The sequence below is a fragment of the Vigna radiata genome, chromosome 2 (assembly GCF_000741045.1).
Source record: "Vigna radiata var. radiata cultivar VC1973A chromosome 2, Vradiata_ver6, whole genome shotgun sequence".
NCBI classification, from domain to species: domain Eukaryota; kingdom Viridiplantae; phylum Streptophyta; class Magnoliopsida; order Fabales; family Fabaceae; genus Vigna; species Vigna radiata.
Window position 1 is genome coordinate 21,390,824 of NC_028352.1, and position 18,700 is coordinate 21,409,523.

Sequence of the window (18,700 nt, forward strand, 5' to 3'; positions counted from 1 at the left end):
AAATTTATATAAAAATTGTATAGATTTTAAAATCTATTAAAATGATGTAGGATGACTTTAATAAAAGAGAAAAAAAAATTAGAAGGGTGTAAGTTGACTTTAATAAGAAAGAAAAAAAGTTAGAGGGGTGCAGAATCACGAAGAAAGAGAAAATATTAAAATAATATTAATTAAGGTTAAAATGATAATTTTTGGAAGTGCAGGATGAAAGCTTGGAGGTGGAGAATGAAACACCCATTTGGCAAAGACAAGGTTCTTGTTGAAGTTGAACTGCAACAAAAATTTTACGATTGGTTAATTGGTTTTACTTTCTTCACCCCCATAATTTCTTTCCTTACATTTCATAATATGAAAATGAGCAGCATATCTCATAATAAATTGGAAGCTATAGTTTTGAAAATATAAACTTAAACACTTTTTAATTACACAGTCTAAGACTAATCAAAATATATTTTAAAAACGTAACATGAAATTTAGAATATACACTGGCTATAATAAGTATACATTGACTATTTTTTTAGTTTGTTTGTATTTTAGTAGAAGTACAAATATAAAGTAATATATTTGGGATTGTCTATTTTTTGTATCTCAACATTTTTAGGCAGTTTCCTTTCTTAAATGAGTTCATTTAGAAATCAATGGAGGTTAAAAAAAGTTTCATTAGGGAGCGCCGAAAGAAAATGTGACTGCACTAATAGTTTATTTATTAAGTATTATTTTAATTGGATTTTAATTAAAAAAATTTAAATATTATTTAATAAGTATTATTTAACTGTTTATGTTTATAAATATAATTTTTCCATAAAAATTGAATGATTAAAAGATCAAATTAAATGTATTTTTTTTTGAAGAGTTTTAATAAAGTTACCGCGAATAATTTTAGAAGATTTAATTAAATAAAATAATAGTATGTAATTTCCAAATTCTTGTCTTTAAATTTGTTTTTAGGTTTAAACCAGTTAGTTGTCCCTATTTTTGGGAGGTTTTCCCATTTTGATCCCGTCTTATTAGAATTCCCAATTGAGTCCCTATAAGTGTTAATTTCAATCAATTAAGCCCCTGCCGTTAAATTTAGTTAACGGGGTTAACTTTTTTGCACAGCTGGAAGGATGACCTGTTAATTTCTGTAAACGTGGCCTATTTAGAGTTGAAACGTGGCATGAATTAGAGTTGAAATTGATTGAAATTAGCACTTATGGGGCTCAATTCATGCCACGTTTCAACTCTAAATAGGCCACATTTATAGAAATTAACAGGTCATCTTCCGTGCAAAAAAGTTAATCTCGTTAACTAAATTTAACGGCAGGGGCTTAATTGATTGAAATTAGCACTTATAGGGACTCAATTGGGGATTCAAATAAGACGGGGATCAAAATGGGAAAACCTCCCGAAAATAGGGACAACTAAATGGTTTAAACCTTGTTTTTACTAAGTGAGCTTTTTTAAAAATGATTTATTCTGTTAAATATAGTGAAAATTATATATTGGAATTAATCCCTTGTGTTAAATACACACATAAGATTCTCTATTTATAATAGAAGAAATATGGGCTAAGCCCAAATACAAATGAATATGTAAGAATAAAATAAAATAAAATAAGAACAATGTTTCCCTAATAAACATATAGGGACTATATTTCCCTAATTAACATAAACACAATATAAACTAAATATAATATCTCTAACACTTCCCCTCAAGCTGGAGCATACAAATTGTATGACCAAGCTTGGAATAAATAAACTCAATTTGAAATATATGATCTGTCTTCAAGAGTGTGCGGCAAACAGATGTAGAATCACATGTCAACGAACAACTAACAGCAATTTATGGACAATATTGGACAATTGTGAAACTTCAAATAGCACCATGAAACTTCAAGTGGGATGACTTTGACAAAGGAGAACAATGACAAACTCCAGGAACTAGATTGCCATCAAGTAAGGATGAGACTTGCATCAAAATTATAGGGACTGCCATCACTGACTGATGGAGCCTGTAGTGGCTAAAAGCGACAAAACTACAGGGACTGACATCACTGACTGATGGGGCCTGTATACAGGGACTGTCATCACTGACTGATGGGGCCTGTATACAGGGATCATGATGGGGCCTGTAGTGGCTAAAAGCAATAAAACTGCAAGGACTGCCATCATTGACTAATGGAGTCTGAAAGCCTAAAACTTGGCTGGAAACATACTCCCCCTCACGACGAACGGCGGAAATGTCCGATGACAAATCGTGAAAGTGGAAGATCATAATGAGCTCTTATTCATTAAAGCACCAAAAAAAATAAATCTGACATATTTGATAAAGGGTTGGTGAAAAAGAAATTTTTACAGAGGGCCGCCGGTGGCAGCGGCCACCAGTGGCAACAAAGACAAAGTAGAAAAAGATCAGAAAACCTGCTCTGATACCATGTTAAATATAGTGAAAATTATATATTGGAATTAATCCCTTGTGTTAAATACACACATAGGGTTCTCTATCTATAATAAAAGAAATATGGGCTAAGCCCAAATACAAATAAATATGTAAATAAAATAAAATAAGAACAATGTTTCCCTAATAAACATATAGGGACTATATTTCTCTAATTAACATAAACACAATAGAAACTAAATATAATATCTCTAACATATTCCAAGTTTTAATGTTTAACTTCAGAAATTTTTTATAAATGGTTGAAGAAGTAGTGAAATTATTTTCGTGTAGATCATTTTCACATAAATATTTATTATTGAAACGTTAACTTTTGTAGTTTGCTCATTCATATTGTTTAAATTCATATTATTTAAGTTAAATAATTTAATTTGTTGTTTAATTTTGTAAAAGTATTTTAAATGACTTTCTTTCTTTTTGTTCGTCTCAATTTAGTTTTTGTTTTGAAAATTTTAATACTATTAAATTTTTTTCGTCAATATTACGTAAATAAAAATGTATTATATGTTATTTAGTATTTCTTTTAATTTTTCTAATAAAAATATATTAATTTGTATAAATTTTTTTATAAAGATTTATATACAAATTTAATTTTGTTTGAATTTGGAAAGGAACAAAAATATTTAATTTTAAAAAAATTAAAACTAAATTGAGACAAAATAAAAATACATGATCAAATTAAGACAAAATAAAAATATAAGAACCAAATTGAGACAAATGCAATAATATCAATTTAATATGTGACAATTTTAAAAAGAAAAAACAATAAAAAATTAAAAAATACTTAAAAAATTTTAAAAAACCACAAGTTGACACATGACATGAATTAGACATCCAACCCATAATCGTAACGACCCAATTGCAAGAGCGAAGCTCTACCTAATTGCTTCAATTTTTCAAAAATTGAAATCTAAATGAGAAAAAAAAAAGTAAAGTATCAAAATAAAGACTATATAAATGATTAAACCAAAAATATATTTCTAGAATTGATTTAATAAGTTCCAAAAAATAAAATCTCTGAAATGATGGTGCAGGAAAAAAATTGACGAGTGTAGGGAAAAAGAGCCTTTAATAAGTGCAGTGATTTTAATCCGTGGTCTATCTCGTTTCACTTAATCCATTAAATCTATAGACTAACTGACCATCCTGTTTTTTTTTTTTTTAAAATTAAAAGTTAAAATAAAATAATTTAAATTATTAACTTTTTTATATTACATTATTTGAAAGATGTAAATAATAATATTATAACATAAGTAATTAATACTTACAAATTAAGTTTCACTTATTAATTAAATGTTTAGAAATATTCAAATGGTTAAATCTAGTAGAAATTCCTCTTCTAGGGATATGTAGAAAACAAAAGCTTAACTCTAGGGGAAGTGTTTCTTGTGATTGCTACCATTGTCAATCTTTTCATTTTGAAGCTCCACAAACCCCATATTATTTGGTAAGAAACAACGAACTCCAGAGGCTTAGTGCTACTGATATTTGTTTGCTGATTATGTTTGGATAAACAGAATATTGAAACTCAATTGGGTTAGGATGGATGCTGTTTCTTCCTGCACCCCATCAATTGGATTCTGCTTTCTGGAACATACTATACAGATTCCAAAAATATCTCTCCGGAAGACACTCATTCCACCCATATTCCAGATCAAAATTTCCGAAAGTCTATGATGAGGTGCTAAAAGAAATTTGATAGGATGCAGGAAGAAACACCCTAGCATGGATTATGATGGGTGAATGTGGGTTTGGTGAGGAAGAAGGCGAGGGCAATAATGGCCAAGAAAGGAAAGAAAAAATGTCAATCACCTTCTTAGACAGCAGCGGATAGTTGCCGCTGGAGACAGCAGAGGACAGTTGGAGAAGAAATTACTTGGAAAGGGTTGGGAGCCTTGGTGTGAACTAACCTTAATAACAAGACGGGAAATGTTTTATGAATAATGACATAATAAAAGAAAAAAGAAAAAAAAGAAAGAAACAAAAGATATATAATAGATATCTTTCAAAAGAGGTGTGTGAGTGTGTGTGTGTGTGTGTGTGTATATATATATATATATATATATATATATATATATATATATATCACTCTCCTAACAGGATTAATAGGATTAATATCGCACTTAGCAATTGTGATCTGTCCTAACCTTTCTCTCATGTTTAATTACAAAAATGTGGATAAAAACTTGGCATTATAAAGGTGATGAAGGATACTTAAAACATACCATTCTGAAGTGATCTTTATTAGTTAAGATCATTCATTTAGTGCAACTTTATTGTGTGAACAGTGAAGCGAAAGAAAACTCAGGCAAGGAGCGATTTTGATATCAAGGGCAAGCAACCCTCTATACAAAATCAGATTCAGCCGAATGCTAGTCCAATAAAAGCAACTAACCAAGAAGAGATCTCTATAAGTATAAAAAAATCTACATTGTTGGTCTAAGAATATACAGTGCATCTTCACAGAATATTTGAACAAAGATAGATCACTTCCCTGCTACAAATGACGCGGGGAACAAGGGTAAATTTGAGAATTCTAAGATGCTTCTTCCATAAGGCCTGAAATTATAAAATAAAATGGTAAAAGATTATTCATGAACTGGTCACCGACCCATCGGCCTTGGAAATCAAGCACATAAAAAATTAAATATTTGACAATGGAGTCGGGAGAGATTAGGAACTCATGTCACCATTTTTACTGAAGCATACCATTGTAAAATTAACTTCATTCGATGAGAAGAGGTAGAGCAGAATGGATTGGGGATGGATTTAGATCTGACAAGAGTTAGAAAAAATAATGCATCAGAATCAGAAATCAATCAACATTATTCTATGGGTGGAAAAGGGTAGAAGATAAGTACATACCTCCAGATTCATTTCGGAGCCAATCTTGGGTACATATCAAAGCCTCTCTTGTATCTGGGTTTAGTGAACTACGAGAAGAATCTAGCACTCTGCCCCCAGTGCCAAATGCCAATTCCGGTGCCAAAGTTGACATTGGAGTCCCTAGAACATCACGTGCCATCATAGACAAAATTGGGTACCTTGGCATGTGGACTTTCCACCAGTTCAATATGTTAAAATCAGAATTACGTGGAAAGATTGGTTCCTCTAAATACTTGTCCAAGTCTGATGTCATAGACTGGTTCTGTGATGTCTCATGAAGGAATCTGTCAAAGCCTTTTAGCCTGTCTCTGGAACTACAACTAGTACTAGGCAAACTGCTACCAGGCAAGGCTGAGCCTTGATCAATCATAGTTGAACAAATAGAATACGCGTTAAAAAGTTCTTTGATACCATCAGAAACTTCCTTGATACGATCCAGAGCAGTGCTGCCATAAATCAGGGAGTAGTAGTACTCAACCAATTTCATTTTAAACCGAGGATCTAGAACAGCAGCGAGAGCTAAAGCTAAACTGCACTTGCTCCAGTACTTGTCAAATTTGGCTTTCATCTTCAAAGCCATGGGACTAAGAAAACTATCTGAACTTCTGCACCAATCAATTAATTGAATATGGACGTCACAAATCTCAGGGAAATATATATTAGCAGTAGGAAATTTGTTGGCCGAAAATACGTTTGTAATTTCAACTAAAAGTTTTAAGTATCCAGTAACTGAAGTGGCCCATTCCCACTCTTCATCAGTTAATGTTGATGAATAAGAGGGATCGTGATCTTGGAAGAGAGAAAAAGCACTCCTGTATTCTACCGCAGTTTCAAGCATGAGATATGTAGACTTCCACTGAACAGGAAAATCAAGAAACAACACCTTCTGCGTGTTAACTGTAGCATGCTGAGCAATTTCATTAAATTTTGCCTGCACTAATTGTGAACTTCTAACATATCTGATACTCTCTCGAATCTTTTGGATCACTTCCTGTAATGCATCCATGGCATCTTGAGCAACGGAATTTATGAGATGTGCTGCAGAGCGTATGTCGAGTAACTGACGAGTACTTAAGAAAGGCCTTTTCTCAGAAACTCGCTCCTTTATTCTAAGGGTGATGTCATCATCGATGGAACAATCATCAAGTGTCAAGGCAAAAAGCTTGCCATCAATATCCCATTCATTGAGACATTTGATAATCACTTCTGGAAGTAAGTCTTCAGTATGCAAAGAATCAAGTGTGACAAAGTTCAAGATTTTCTTCTGTAATGTCCATTCCTCGTCAATATAATGAGCAGACAAGCATAAATACGAAGAATTTTCTGCTGAAGACCACATTTCAATAGACAGATTAATTCTACCTTGTAGTTTGTTTATCATATCATACATTTTTTCTTTCTCCCTCCTATAGATATCTATACAAGAAATCTCTACAGCACTGTTTGGCATGAACTCAAAGAGAGGCTGGAGGTTCTTCACAAAGACCTTGAATCCTACTTGTTCAACCAAGCTCAATGGGTATCCATGTAATATGATCATGCGTGCAAGATCAAGTTGACTCCTTTCCTGATCAAATTTACTACTTCCGAAGCTAATGATATCATCCTTCTTATGCTCCTGTTCAAACTTGATAATCGTTGGCTTTATATATTCTTCTTTCCTCTGACCTTCATCAAAACTAATGTTTGCTAGACTGATGGTATTATCTTTCTTCCTTCTCTTTGCAGCAAGTAATTGAGACACGTCAAAATTTGATCTTTTCAAACACCGCATCAAGTGATTTCTCAGATGAGTAGTTCCGCTGTTACTTGATCCACTAAGTCTCTTGTTACAATGCACACAAACAGCATAGCAGATGTCAGCCTTTCTAACCCTTTCAAAGTGATTCCAAACAACCGATGTTAGCCTTTTTGGTTTCTTAGTACCTGAATCATTTGATATTTCCATCGCATAGGCTTCAGATTACCAACACTCTACACATCACACAAAATTAAGTGATAAGTAATCACCCAAAATGTTGTAGGACAAAAAGTCAAAACTTCAAAATTTTTGAAGTAGCAAAGCATTTAAGGATGACTGGGTAGAATAAAATCAAAAGCTGATGTCGGTCCCACCTCTGAAATAAAGGTGGCGAATGCACAAGGATCCTCCCCCAAGTGAGGTTTGGGGAAGGTAAATATAAATATGCACAATCTTACCCTGCAAGCAAACTTTTATAGGTTTGTACTTGTGACCTCTATGTCATAAGGCTGCAACTTCACTATTGCAGTAAGGCTCACCCCTCACTCTTCATGAATTAGATAAAGATGTAAATGGCTAAAGCTTATCTTCTAAAAAACTCACTAAAATCTTGTGAAATCTTTGGATAAACCTTATCACAACAACAACCTATATTCCTAAACCAGATATCTTCCATTACAGCAAGGTTTTATATTGTAACCTACCTCACATGATGCGGCTAAAACTCAATCATCTTAATTGTCAATATCACAACCGCATCAGATCACAGACCCTATCAGCCACGGTTGCTCTACAAGATTCCTTAATTTAACTATGATGATCACAATTACAACTACAATTTAAAACCCTACTCAAGTTACCAAACAAAACCTTGAAACTCAGCATACTCAGAAAAGCATAGCAAGAACAATTAGTTTAGATCACAATCTAGATATATCTTGAGTCAAACTAACTTAAACCTTAAATAAACATCAAAGTCACAGTAAATTGAACAGAATAAAAATAAAGAAAAAAAGTAAATTGGGTATGTCTGGAATTTAAAACATAGATTGCTACAATTTTGTGGCCTATATACAACAAGCTCTAAATAAAAGCCAAATTTCACAAAATTGTTGTGCAATTCAGATAAATTGAACCGTCATATAACGCAATTAAGAGTTACAATTAAAGGAAAAGGGAAAAAAGTTGAATTGAAGAGAGAGAGAGTCTTACTTAGAGAGAGAGAGTGGGTGGTGGTTATGATGTTAGAGTCCGATAAGAGGGTCCGGCAGAAAATGATAGGGTTAGGAGAGAAGGGAGACGGACAGAGAACCGGTGATGATGCGTGTTTGGATTTGGATCCGATTCTGATAGGTATACCCAAATTGGGCGTTGGTGAGGTGAATAGAAATCGGGTGGGTGGGTCAAATGCGGGTTCGAATAGTTCTGTATTTCGGGTTAGGATGGTGGTTTTGATTGGTTGGGTTCCCAGATGTTGATATGGAATTGACCTACTCAAGTTGAAATTGGACTTTTGCATAATTCCAAAAAGGATAAAAAAACAGAAAAACAATAAAAAAAAACCTTGCATAAAAGGTAAAAAGTATATAATAACTAGTACATACATGCGTCTACGGATTTCTTTTTATTATGATAATAAAAAAATTATTTTTATTATTAATAATTAATTAAATTTTAAAAAATAATTATAAATTTTAAAAGATAAAATAACAAATATAAATTATATTTATAAAGTAAAATTAGTAAAATGTGAAGATGGGTTGGGTATTGGTTTGTAGTAAAATGGGTGGGTATTTACAAAGGATAATGATACTTTAATAACATTGTTTGACAACATTTTGACACGAGCCACGTGTCAAAATGTAAGTGGTCCACATGAAAATGAATTTAGAAAATGAGCAATGAGGTGTAAACAAAAGTGAGGGTAGGGTTTCAATTGAAGGGATTTCAATTTAACATTTTAAAATTTGAATTTGAGGCACCTTTATGTCTTGTTCACTTGAATGGATTTGGGGGAGGAGAGTGATTGAATGAATTTGAAGATAATTTTTTTTATTGTTTATTTAGGTGGATTTGGAGGTAAGTGGGAGTGGATTTGGAAGTAAAGTTTGTGAGAATTAGTGTAGGATTTTATTTATGTGACAGATTAAAAAAATTTACTTCCAAATCCATTCTCACTTACCTCCAAATCCACTCAAATAAACAACAAAAAAATTTATCTTCAAATACATACAATTACTTTCTCTCAAATCCATTCAAATGAACAAAGCCTTAGAGAGATAAGACAAGCTCAGAGAGATAACAGGAAAATTTTAATGTTTGGTTATTTAAGTTGTTGTTGGGTTAAATAACATTATTTTATTATTGGAATTTGTTTGTTGTAGATATGATTGTGGAGTAATTATGAGATGACACTGAGAAATATGAAGGCAACACAATGCCTAGTTACACATTTGTAAGTTATAAAAATTTTAACCTTTTGGAGCTTTGATAGAAATGGTGCATTTTATTGATATGTTTTGAATTATTGTCTTTGCAAGAGCAATTGTAGCAGGTTAGGGAGAAGTATGTTTGTGATTGGATTTTGGATATGTACAATGTGCGGAGGGATGAAGTGTTGAAAGATTTAGGCATTTTGTAGATGTTGTTGAATATGGATTTTTGCAATGTTATTGATGTCTTGTTTAGAACTTTTTCAATGTGTATTGATGAGGACCGAATGTATATATTTGTTGGTCAAAAGCTTCAAAGAAATGTACTCGTCACATTTATTGTTAATGAAAAACATTAATCATAATGATCAATGTTTATGAAATGTTGTATGTACAGGGTTCGATTCAGAATAGACGATGTAAAAAAATTATTTTAATTCTCAAGTCTCCACTTATTTTGCCTTTGTTACTGGTGGTGTTTGTGCACCATGAGTTTTATAAAGATTGGTTCCTTGAACATGGAATTGTATATTCCTAGAATAATAATTGTGCCCAAGTCACTTTTAAGTTGAAAATATGTTATGGAATAGATTAGGCAATTGAAAATGTGTGTCATCTTCGTAGTTGACCTACCTGTGCAAAACCTCTGCCTGAAGTTTCCACTTATTTTGCCTTTGCTACCAGTGTTGTTTCTGCACCATGAGTTTTGCAAAGATTGGTTCCTTTGACATGAAATTGTATATAACTGGAATAATAATTGTGTCCACATCGCTTTTAACTTCAAAATATGTTCAGAAATAGATTAGGCACTCTAAAATGATTGTCATCTTCGTAGTTGACCTTCCTATGCAAAATCTTTGCCTGAAGTACTCACTTATTTTGTCGTGAATCCAAAGCCCACTCTGAAAACTATAACTGCCGAACATTTATTGACTTTGACATCATTGTACTTTTTGCAGGTAACTTTCCAGTTTGACTCAAGGGAAACCCAAGATAAACGGTGACTAAGATGAAGATTCATACATTAAAGTCATTACAATTTGTTAAGGGTATTAAGTCTCATAATGATGTTGACTATCTAGATTAAATCTATTAAGCAAATTATGTACAACTTGTAATGCAACAGATCTAGTCATATTTAATTGCCTATATTTGTTTGCTCTAATATATATCGATTGTTCTAATACTATTGTTCTGATTTACTTTGTTTAAAATTGTTTTAAGTTAACAAGCTCTCATATATAAACACTTTGAAAATTCTTTCGAAAAATTTGTGAAGTCACATTCTCTGATACATATACATGATGTTTACATGCACTGATACATATGATCTGAAAATCTTTTCAAAATCATTTTGTTTAGCATGTGTATTTGTTAAACATAAAAAAGGGGAACATTGTTAAGAAATGATCGTCTTGAGACTAGACCATCTGGCAATTTAAGTTTTGAAGTTTAACAAACAACATTAAACAAAATATCGCGTTGAAAGAAATGTATTTTTAAAAGAAAAAATGTCTAAGAAATATATTTTGGAACATCTTTTCTAAACAAAAGCAAGCTTATAATAACATTGACTAGATTATATTGTTTGAAAGACAAAGTTTTATAAACAAATCTAGTGAAAGGAAAAGTCTATCAATTTGAATCATCTAATGAATTATAGAATAATGCTTTCAAACGTATATCGTCTAAATGGACAACATTTTACAAAAAACGTCTTACAAAAAGAAACATCTCTCTAAATGCTTAAAATATGTTATAATCAAACAATGTTATTCAAGCAAGCATTCTACAAAATGCATCATCTAAGAAAAGCCCGTTAAACGTTATAAATCACAAACAACTTTTGAATATAAGCATCTAATGTTTTACACCGTTTGAAAATTATACATTGAATACTTTGCTAAACGATGCATTTATTAATGAGTTGACAAATGATAAATTTTTTTGAACATCTAATACAACTTAATATTTATCAACGTTCAAAACTTTAAATGCATGTACAATAAAGTGCTTCAATGCTTGAGAGATAAAAGTACATTATGGAAATGATTCTCTTAAAGACTTCTACTCTAACACATCATACAAGTTACACTTTGATAAAAGTTATGATAAAGCGCTATACTTCCTGGAAAGTAGACTTAAGTCCGATTTCTCACCTAAAAAAGTTACCAACTCTATGTGTTTTCCTGTGATTTCAGCTCTATATGTTGGTATTGCCTAATGCCACTTAATTGGCGTCCAATGCAGATGTGAAGTGGTACTCTCTATTTAGTTCGCGTCCAGCGCCACTTTCCTTATGCTCAACGCAACCAAAAAAATCAAAATTTTTAGCTCTGACCTTTGCTCTTTCTTTTGCTCATAACTTTCTCTACATATGTCCAATGATGTTGATTGTTTTTGGATTGGATTCTAGATTCAAAGAGTTTTAATTTGAGTGGTTGAACACTCGAAAAAGTCAAGTCCCACATTAAATAAAGTGACGAAAATAGAAAAAAAATAGTATTAATCCTTTAGAAAATCATATACATTACAAGGATTAGTTGCCAACACTATTTTAGTTTTTCCTTTATGTAGGGTAGTTTTATAATTTCCTAGGATTTATTTTCCTTCTTAAACTTTTATAAAAGAAGAAATTAATTCAGTTTTTTGAATGAGAATAACAATCACAAGGAGGAGGCAAAATATACACTTGACTGGATTTTGTCTTTGCATTTATTCTTTGCTTTTGGTGTTTGGTTTTTTGTACACTTGGAGCTCCATGGATACTCACTTTTAGGTTTTCTTTGTAATGGACTATGGTTGATTTTTCTAGTTTTCTTAATTTCCAATTTCCAATTTTGTTTTATTTTATTTCCTTTATTGTTCTTGTCTCTTTGGCTTTGATTTTCAGTTTTTTTTTTGCACTTCTACCTGTTGTTTTTAACTTCTTTACATTTTCTACCGATTAAATCTTAGTTTACACCACTTAGAATTTAGTTCAGTACATGTTTCAATCATTTTCAATGTGTATGCTGTTTTATGCATTTTCAATTTAAGTTTCTAACATTGCTTTTAATCATTGCAATTCCAATTCAGTTCTTAATTTCATTTTACAAGTGTCAATCACAATTTTATAGTTTAGTAAGTTTTACAGTTTCAATTTTAGTGTTAATTGCAATTTCCATTTCTGTTCAACAATTTCACTCTAAATTATGCATTAAATTTCTATTTCACTACATTCTAGTTTTTGGCTCCATAAAATTTGCATTGTTGTTTCATTTGACTGCTCTCGATGTGTTGTCTCGCTTCAATCAAATTTACATTTTACTTTACATTTCAATTCCTTTTAGTTTTGCACTTAATATTCATTTCTCTTCACATTAAATTTAGTATTTACTTTTGTCTATTTTTACATTGTTCAAATTTCCTCAACCTTTAAAGTACAAAAATAAATTTTAAATCAATGAATTCATTAGAATTATGTTCCATAGTCTGATCTAGTCGACAACTATGCTACATTAGGAGAGAAATTTAGTTTAATTTGATGAGGTTTGTGTGATACCAAAGGCCTCTATCATTGGACGAGCATAGTAAAAATGGACTCTCAGGGACATGATCACTTGACGAGCAAAACTATCATTGGACAAAAGTTATTTTGGAAATCTAGGTGAATTTGTACAATGGCTAGAATCTACTGAGATATTGAGTGTTTGTGTATATGATATGTATGAAGTATTTTCAAGGAGGAAATGTTATTGTATGGTTTAGAATTTGTATTCAATAAAGATTCATTGATGGGATTATCTAGATTTTATTATGTATTCAGACTAAAAAAGATAAAGATCTAACAGCAAGATTTAGTGTGAAATAGAACTATTATAACATATTATTGTGAATTAATTCTACTATATGAAAAGGACTTAGGTCCTTTGAGTAGAGTTTAGGTGATTCTACCAAAATCTATTGAGTATCTATATTATAGGTGTGGGAAATCTCTAAATCCAATTCAATATATGAATTTTCCAGAATTATTAGTGATATAATGTAAGTTAAGATAGTTGTGTAAAGTAGATGAAATGGTTAATTTAATTGAGATTTAATGTATTAAATTATTAACATTATTGTAAGATTTTGAATCTTTTAAATATACTAGCTTACCTTATGTTTATGATCATATGTTACATTGAAGCAAAGAATCACGTGGAAATTTTTATCCGTGGGTAACTAAAAGAGTTTAGAATAGTATAAATATTTTGGATACATGTAGTTTATATTCCTTTAAATGATCATGTATATATTTTATTTTGAAAATAATTATTTCATTGAAGAATTGTAAGCTAATCTTATATATATATATATATATATATATATATATATATATATATATATATATATATATATATATATATAAGATTGTTACAACAATTACAATTATCCTTTCCGACATAATGCTATTCACACTGATTGTCTGGTGGAATATAAATTCTGATAACGGGAAACAAAATTGCCTGCTGAACACGGATATAGATCGACACAAGTTCACGTTTCCATGTGGCATGCAAGTCTCTCTCACCATGTGAACACAGCTTTTTTGAAAGCTCAAAATGTCCATATTAATAATTCTCCATTTCAATAGTTTATTAAACCATGAAATTGGACGCAAAATTGAAAGGCAAAAAAGAAGGCATCTACAGATTTCAAGTGTATTCACTTTTGAGTGTCCTCCAACCACACCACAATACGTTGGGAAAATATGCATCTACAGATTGAAACTAGGGAACTTACATGATATATAAAGTGTTCATGTTAGCAGCTCTACATCTATAAGAGTTTGAAGGTCAGAACTAGAGAGAGAAGTTTAAAATATCATAGCACGTTATGCAGACCACGAATTGATTTGTGCCAACACCAGATTCCTTTTTCCTGACAAAGGAAACTAAAGCCAGAACCAAAGTAAAAAGCTTAACTGGTATTACAGAAGGTTGGCCTCCTTTGAGCCTACAATCTGAAACAACAAAATATAACAAGATTAAGAATGTACAGCAGGAGTAAATTAGCAGAGTTGAGTTTAATCCTTACGTGAATAACTGAGGGCGGTTACGTGAGAGTTGAGGCCTCTTTATTGGAGATAGTATCATGTTCCTCAAAGTCATGGATGGATTATTAGTAGCACCTGGTCCAAAAGGATGAGCACCAGCCCTTCTGTTACCAGCGTCCCCTGCGATGGCCGTTTGTTTTGCTGGTGAGACAACGGAGAGATCAAAGGGACCGGAGTTATTGCTATTCTGCCTTGCTGGCCAGACATCATCTCTTGGTCCTGGAGTGGCAGGAGTGAATACCGGCCCACCTGCAACAAATAAGTTATTCTACTTTTGGAAACATCTAAGCAGAAACAAGGTCAAACACAGTCCATGACCACCACGATCATCACCATAATTTTCATTGTTGCTCCATTACCGTCGTGGTGATGAGAGTTTCAACAATGTTAATGGTGGTAGTTGTAATGATTAGGCTGTGACTATGGTGGCAGAGGTTGTAGTAGTAATTGGATGTCATTTTCTTCATTGCTTTCATTACATTATTTAAGGGCATGTTTTCAATTACAAGAAAATAAAAAGGAAAGACAACAAATTTCTTCATAAATTAAAATTAACTTATATTAGTTACTTTTGTAGAAGTTTCTTACATTAATTTTTTTAAAATTAATTTTATATTTTACTTAGTTCATGTTGAAACTCTTTAATTTCTTTTTCAACTCCTTGTATTGATAGACAAGTTTAATCAAACAAACCCTAAATAAATCATACTTTATTTGGTTTTATAGTTATTTGAAACTTGAGCATAACATAAAATGGTTTCTAATTTCTATTGACACTGAAAAGAAGTATCCTCTGTCTATTGAAAGTACAGGGTTACCTTTTCTGCCAATTTCTCTGTCATCAATCATGTTTGGCGGGTTAGAGAACAAGTCGTGCTCATTTCTGGAATAATAGTTGTTTGCAGGCTGTATGGCAGATCGCTTCACTGAGTCAAACTCATTCCTCAGCTGGTCATACATTTCATCCAATTTTCTCTTCTGCCTGAAATTGAAATTGATTTAGGGAACTAATAACGACATATAATTTTGTAGAAGAGGAAATGCAATCAACACTGACCTAGATTTTTCAGCAAATTTTTCCTGAAGTTCTTGATTGTCCTTGGTTAAGCTCTCAATTTCCTGTTGCATAATCTGACACTTCTTAGCCATCTTTTGGTAAGCAGTGTGCACCTGCTCTAGTTTTTCTGTAAACTTCTCTTGCATCATTTCACATTTCTGCCGGCATTGAGCAACGATCTTGTTCATCTTAAACTGCATCTCCAGTTCTTTTTGCCCAATGTAGAACATCACACTTCTATATGCACTTTTCATTACTGAATTGGCTCAGGTAAACACGCAAGGTCCAATGTACCCTCTTAATTTCTAGAATTTCAGAATATGCACTTCATTTATGATAATCATACTGCCAGATAGTCCAGAGGGATATAACATACAACCTTAGTTTTCTATTTCTACGCAGTTCTACCTCTAAACAATTGATATAAAGGATACATATCTGTGGAGATACTCCTGCCATGGCCATCTGCAACATAAAACATCACAATAATTGGCGACAAAGCTAGTGAGAATAAAGAAAAATAAGAGATAGGATCGTGAAATTCAGTAAATTACAGAGTATCTTAGGTTTATGTAATATGTAGTTAGTATTGCACATGAGAATATTTACTTACATTGACCCATTCATCATTGGGATTGACATCCACAGGTTTCATGAGACTGACAAGAGGAGAAACATATAACTTAGATAACAACACGTCATCCATGAGGCTTAAAATTGACAACTCAAAATCTAAAAATGAAGACAGAGCATCAAATTTCGGCACAATTATAGGTACTAACTGGTAAGGGGATATTATTGCTACCAAATGAGCGCTTACATCAGCATCATTGCATTGAAACTTAAAATTGACAGCATATAATGTAGAATAAAATTAAATAATCAGTACAACTCCTATAATCAAACATTATTTCCATGAAGCTTAAAGTATAGATTGCTGAGGGATGACTCTTTCCATTAATTCACCGTTATAATCAGTATTATTCCAGGTAAGGAACGAAATCACGTGTCTGATCAAACAGATCCCTATCACATCCTCACCTCTTAGAAAGGACTTGATCACATATAGGACATGCTCCATCATTGCTTAATATCTTATTGGCATCATCTGTGCCTTTTAACATTGTTAAGGAAACCACATAAATAAAAACTAATAACTATTTCAATGATAAAACATGCAGAAAATAAACCTAATTTAATATGAACTAAGTTGATCATATTTTACTAAAAAGGAGGAACACAACGTCAAAACTGTTTCTATGTGGATACATAACAGGTGACCACAGGTTGTGGAAATGGCTCGCCCTTCTAATTCTCGCCAGCATGCATTGCATCTCATTTCAGTTGTCGGATATTACCATAAATGTCCAAGGGTCGAATTAAAATAACTGCAAGACAAAACAGTACATCAGGTTTCTTCAAGGACTGATAAGACTAGGCTTTACTTAAAGGCAGACAAAAGAAAAGTAGCTAGCGGATGTTCTCAAACGGCGGCAAGCGTAATCTACCAAAACATAATCGCTACGATAATAATAACATCAATACAATCGTCCTACAACTAAAGAAGCTACCATTTCTTAACTAAAAATAACAAGTTGAAAGCAAAAGAGTTGGACTTTGAGTAGGTCAATACTAAACCCGTAGATCAGTTATTATACATTATACAGTAAGCACATAACAAACTACTTATCCATAAACATTAAATATTTGAATCATACAAGGCAGAAAATTTTCAACGATGATTTCAGTTCAATACCTGATGCTTCTCTAACAAAGATCTGACAAACAAAGGATTGTGTATAGAATTTCAAAAGCATACTTGAAAACCAAGAAGGACTATTTAGTTGTATAAAATAACTAATATCAATTCACAGTCCCAGCTCCTAACCAACTAAGCATTAACCCTTCCTCTGTTCGCACGCACTAACCCACTCACACACAGACTAACCCATTCAAACACAGACTGGTAACAGCTGCTCTCACTTTCCCGTTAACTTATTTGTCGCTTTCTTTTTGAATAAACCACTGAGCAACAAATCACTATCCTCTAATCAGCACCTTCAACTTCCAATAAAGTTTTATAAACTCATTACATACTTGCAGTTTCACAAAGGAAGATGGAAACTTGACTGATGCGTAATGACAAAAGGACTTCATAAAACTTATGCTCCATCAACAAAAGTGAGGAAAAAGAGAGCAAAATAGTGAAAATCCAATGAATATACACACCTTTGCACCATCAACACATCTTTCACCAAATACTGTAAAATTCACAAATAAATGGGAGCTGAACACGATTAAATGACCTAGATGTAGAGGTAGAAAATACAAAAAACAAATCACTTCAACAACTCAATTGCCAATGCAACACATTTTCATTCATAATTGGTAGCACAAAAGAAGTTTCAGTTACACGCTAACTCCCAGAATCAGAATTTCAAATGCAAATAATGAATTAACTTAAACTAAATTCATTTACAATAGATAAAACCGTGACCGAAATAGCCAGTAACTAACAGAAATTGCTCGAGAAATTGAAGAAGGAACGAGAGAAGCGTTGAATTTCAGAGAAGAAAGGAAGATGAACTTTTAGCGCGAAAACTTGAAATGGGAACCAAACGGTGAAGCGCGACACAAAATATCCTGTAGAAGAACAAAAAAAAAAGAGAGGAGTAACGGCAAAGTTTAAAATGTTTAATATAATTTAAATGTCTTTACAGTGTTAAAAAAGTTTATATATTTTATTTAGTTAAAAAAATTATTTTTTATTGATTTTTATCATAATTATTTTATAAATTTATTTATCATATGTTTTAAGTTAATCAGAGTAAATATGAATTGAATTAAAAAGGAATTAGTTTAATTCGGTTCAGTTTTTTAGGAAGCAAAATAAATTTATAATTGGATTCCATCCATTACAAAATATTAGGTATATTTTTTCAATTTATTTAATATATGAATTGCAATAAATTCAAAATAAATTAATTCAACTCAAATGGTTTAACCTATAAATTAAGTTAAGCGGGTTCAATTTCACTTACATTTAAAATTCAAATTTTTGTTAA

General features: G+C 31.9%; 2 protein-coding genes across 8 annotated transcripts; both read right to left on the reverse strand.

Annotated features, from left to right (window-relative positions):
- Nucleotides 1-4,734: 4,734 nt before the first annotated feature.
- Nucleotides 4,735-8,477, reverse strand: LOC106756530 (zinc finger BED domain-containing protein RICESLEEPER 1). Of its 3 annotated transcripts, XM_022778783.1 has the most exons (5): nt 8,279-8,477; nt 7,252-7,299; nt 5,305-7,150; nt 5,149-5,214; nt 4,735-4,998 (listed from the first exon to the last, which is right to left on the reverse strand). In XM_022778783.1, exons 2-4 carry the CDS (start codon nt 7,276-7,278, stop codon nt 5,165-5,167), a joined length of 1,923 nt encoding a protein of 640 aa, XP_022634504.1. In that variant the 5' UTR covers nt 7,279-7,299; nt 8,279-8,477; the 3' UTR covers nt 4,735-4,998; nt 5,149-5,164. The 3 variants fall into 3 exon arrangements, with proteins under 3 accessions (XP_022634504.1, XP_022634503.1, XP_014494482.1); XM_022778782.1 differs by having other exon boundaries at nt 5,130-5,214; nt 5,305-7,299; nt 8,279-8,476; XM_014638996.2 differs by having other exon boundaries at nt 5,305-7,299; nt 8,279-8,475.
- Nucleotides 8,478-13,969: 5,492 nt separating this feature from the next.
- Nucleotides 13,970-18,285, reverse strand: LOC106755916 (E3 ubiquitin-protein ligase CCNB1IP1 homolog). 5 transcript variants are annotated; one of them, XM_014638145.2, is made up of 9 exons: nt 18,153-18,285; nt 16,905-17,023; nt 16,677-16,749; nt 16,249-16,294; nt 16,070-16,100; nt 15,636-15,891; nt 15,397-15,560; nt 14,560-14,827; nt 13,970-14,485 (listed from the first exon to the last, which is right to left on the reverse strand). In XM_014638145.2, exons 2-9 carry the CDS (start codon nt 16,972-16,974, stop codon nt 14,479-14,481), a joined length of 915 nt encoding a protein of 304 aa, XP_014493631.1. In that variant the 5' UTR covers nt 16,975-17,023; nt 18,153-18,285; the 3' UTR covers nt 13,970-14,478. The 5 variants fall into 5 exon arrangements, with proteins under 5 accessions (XP_014493631.1, XP_022631638.1, XP_022631626.1 ...); XM_022775917.1 differs by having other exon boundaries at nt 14,560-14,797; nt 18,148-18,285; XM_022775905.1 differs by having other exon boundaries at nt 18,148-18,285.
- Nucleotides 18,286-18,700: the final 415 nt, after the last annotated feature.

Excerpts from the sequence above, each read along its gene's own strand:
- LOC106756530 (XM_022778782.1), bottom strand. The coding sequence starts at position 7,273 with ATGGAAATATCAAATGATTCAGGTACTAAGAAACCAAAAAGGCTAACA. Across the intron at positions 5,215-5,304 it reads GCTCCGAAATGAATCTGGAG|ATCTAAATCCATCCCCAATC; the intron begins GTATGTACTTAT and ends AACTCTTGTCAG.
- LOC106755916 (XM_014638145.2), bottom strand. The coding sequence starts at position 16,974 with ATGAGATGCAATGCATGCTGGCGAGAATTAGAAGGGCGAGCCATTTCC. Across the intron at positions 16,295-16,676 it reads GATCAAGTCCTTTCTAAGAG|TCTCATGAAACCTGTGGATG; the intron begins GTGAGGATGTGA and ends TCCTCTTGTCAG. Across the intron at positions 16,101-16,248 it reads CCAATGATGAATGGGTCAAT|ATGGCCATGGCAGGAGTATC; the intron begins GTAAGTAAATAT and ends TTTATGTTGCAG.